General features: G+C 38.9%; 1 protein-coding gene across 4 annotated transcripts; it reads left to right on the top strand.

The window, feature by feature from the left end:
- Positions 1-301: 301 nt before the first annotated feature.
- On the top strand, positions 302-1,802 carry LOC106315919. Of its 4 annotated transcripts, none has more exons than XR_001264675.1 (4): positions 302-1,024; positions 1,117-1,268; positions 1,359-1,392; positions 1,509-1,802. XR_001264675.1 is itself a non-coding variant. In XM_013753764.1 (4 exons), exons 1-3 carry the CDS (start codon positions 437-439, stop codon positions 1,362-1,364), a joined length of 666 nt encoding a protein of 221 aa, XP_013609218.1. In that variant the 5' UTR covers positions 305-436; the 3' UTR covers positions 1,365-1,392; positions 1,514-1,802. The 4 variants fall into 4 exon arrangements, 2 of the variants coding, with proteins under 2 accessions (XP_013609218.1, XP_013609217.1); XR_001264676.1 differs by having other exon boundaries at positions 1,514-1,802; XM_013753764.1 differs by having other exon boundaries at positions 305-1,024; positions 1,117-1,188; positions 1,514-1,802.
- Positions 1,803-3,095: the final 1,293 nt, after the last annotated feature.

Here is a 3,095-nt window from a genome sequence, read left to right on the forward strand (position 1 = left end):
AGCATATCTAAATTATATTAATTAAAAATCCAATAGAAGTATATTTCGTTAAAATTTTGCAACACAATTTTTGTGTAATTATTAATTATTAGATCCCTTTGTTTGTATATTAGTATTACATTAGTTTCAGTGAAAGGAAGGAATATATTTTAGTTTTCTGAAATTTACTATAAAAACCTAACCTATAATTTTGTTATTTCATTATTATGAAATTTAATAGAGAAAAGGTCCAATAAAACAAATGAAATGGAGAGAAGGAAAGACTTTGTAAGAAAGAGGAAGAAGAATCAAAGAAAAATATAATAAAAACAAAATTAGAAACAAACGCATGCACCCCCCTCTCCTCTTCTCTCTCTCTCTCCTCTGCTTTCTTCTTTAGCTTCTTAGGGTTTTTGATCTCTCGCTTTAGGTTTCCGTTTCAAATCTCTCGTCCCCAATGTCTACTTCGCCGGCGAATATGAAGAAGTCTCTCCACGGTTTCTCTTCTCCTCTCACCCTTGGACCTCAAGTCTCTGCTGTCACTGACGTGGACCCCAAATCGGACCCATCGCCGGAGACGCCGCCCGTTTCCAACCGAACCGTTGCGTCGCGATCGTCTCGTCAGCCGCGCCTCTCCTTCTCCTCACTCGCTCCGTCGTCCGAGCGCGATCACCAGAAGAAGGTGAAATCGGAGGAGAATCCGCCGCGGAGAGAGGAAGTTCCGGTGTCGGCGGAGGAGGACGAAGAGAAGAGGAAGTGGAATCTGCGGCCGAGGAAGGCGTGCGGCGGAGGAGGAGCTTCGGAGGCGAAGAATCAGAAACCAGTCGCGGCGGTGGCGGAGGCGAAATCGAACAGGCAGAGAGGGATTCCGGCGGAGTCTCCCGGGTTAGGCGGCGGCGGCGGCGTTGAGGCGAAGAACGAGAATCACAGGCTCTGGGTGGCTCTGTCTCGTGACGAGATCGAGGAAGACGTGTTCAGCATGAGTGGGAACAGGCCATCTCGTCGGCCACGGAAGAGGACCAAGACCTTGCAGAAACATCTCGATGTAAGTCTCCTCCAGGTGTTCGACGAATTGCCTCTCCGAGAAAGATTGTTTTTTTTTATTAGCGTATCGTGAATGTGTGTGTGCGAGTGTAGGTTATCTTCCCTGGGTTGTGTCTTGTGGGGATGAATGCTGATTGCTTCAGAGTATCCACTTCTCCCGCTAAGGTACTTTTAGGCTTGGATCAACCTGCCCATTTAGAGCTACATATTGATCCGTAAGATTGTGTGAAGTTGAAGCAAATGAGGTTTTATATTTTTGTTGCATTGTGTTGTTAATTGTAATATTCAATTAATGACAAGAAACCATGTAACAGCTGTTGTATTTCATTTTGCAGCGATGATCGGCCTATAAACATATGTCGACAAAAGGTTAAGCCATCTCCCTTTTTGAACCTTTATCATTTTCATGCTTAATATTATCCATTGCTTTGTTTTTTTGAGCAGTGGGAGTAAGTAGTTGGGAACTTGTTTCTGGTTTGTTGCAGGGTAGATAGGGATGCTTGGTGACATGGTCTAGAAATATCCAGAATACACAACAGTAAAAGATAGGAAGAAGAAATATCTCAAGAGGCATTGTCTTGTCTCATATCAAACTTAGCAGGAACAACGTTATATAAGTAAATATGGGTTAGTAAGTTCATAAACTATTTATAAAGAGAGAGAGGGTGGTTGGTTCGATTTTGAGTTATCGATAATGAAATACAGAAAATCGGTTAGTATGGTGCTTTGGTGTAGTTAAATTGAATCTCATGGTGGAGTACATTTTATTTCTCTGTGTTCTTTTCCTTTTAACTTGCCAAAGCAGAGCAACCGTATATGATTTAAGAAAAGTTTTATCAAACCATATAAAGCGAGACTCATAAGGTCTCTTAGAGAAATCAAGTAAATCTGCAGTTTAATACTTAAAATGGTACTACTGCATAATTTCATAATTACATCGAAAAGGTGAAAGTGTCACAAATGTGAGACGTAGACCACTTCAATTTTTTTACATCTAGAGCGATGGTCAGCCTACCCTAAAAAGCACCCAATAAGCTTGAAATCTTTTTTTTTTTCTTTCTGGGAGAGGTATATTATGCCATGTCTCAGAGTTCTGTTGTGAGCTGACGAGACTGGCCATAAGGGAAACTGAGACTGAGAGAAGATACAGGGAAGTCTCAAGTGAAGGAGAGACGCCAAGTGTGTGCTATAAAATCACCCATACATGATTTGGAATTAAAAACAAAAGAGAGGAAAGTCATTGCTCGAAGTAAACAAAGATTCGAGAAGTATTTTATATTGAACTGAATTTATTTTACAAAGATATTGGCTCTTACTGGGGCCTTTCTCAAGTCTAGCATGATGTGCCAATAACTTTGGCATGTCAATGAGCAGGTATCAATCAAATCGTGACGGCATCGAGTTGTTCAGCAGTGGGTGCATTAGCAACAAAGTTGATTACAACTTCCCGATTTATTACAATGTCATTAACTCTGTCGGGATTGGAGCCTCACATCATGATCCATGATTGATACATAAACTAAACATTTAGTATAGGCATTTGCGAAAGAGTTACTATAAACAAATTACCATCTGTACAGTTTTATACTCCATAAACTCTAAACCAGATATAAAAATCTAAACCATAAATCTCAGAATCAATTACGTTTAATTAAGTCTGCCACTGCCTCACCCACAAGAATATGTTGATCCTTCATATTCATGTGACTAAAGTGCAGAGCCGGGCCTGAGATTTCCGGGGCCCTATTCAGAAAAAAAAAATTGATTTTACTTAAGAATCAAAAGAAAAAAAATCTGTGGTTTTCTTATGAACTTATGTTTACAAAAAAGAAGCTAAAGAACCAGTTTTGTAAGTTTTTTCTGGTGAGTTAAAAAAAAATTTACTATAATATTATAAATCATTTAAATAAATAAAAAAATACAGAAAGTCAAATAACTTACTTGGTAATACTACAGACCCACATAATATTTTATTTTGTACACCACAAACCAAAACTCTGATTTTTAATTTGTCTTGCACTGTTACACATAAGATTACACATACTAACATTGCATAAGCAAAAATTAAGAGT

Source organism: Brassica oleracea, chromosome C9, assembly GCF_000695525.1.
Source record: "Brassica oleracea var. oleracea cultivar TO1000 chromosome C9, BOL, whole genome shotgun sequence".
NCBI classification, from domain to species: Eukaryota; Viridiplantae; Streptophyta; class Magnoliopsida; order Brassicales; family Brassicaceae; genus Brassica; species Brassica oleracea.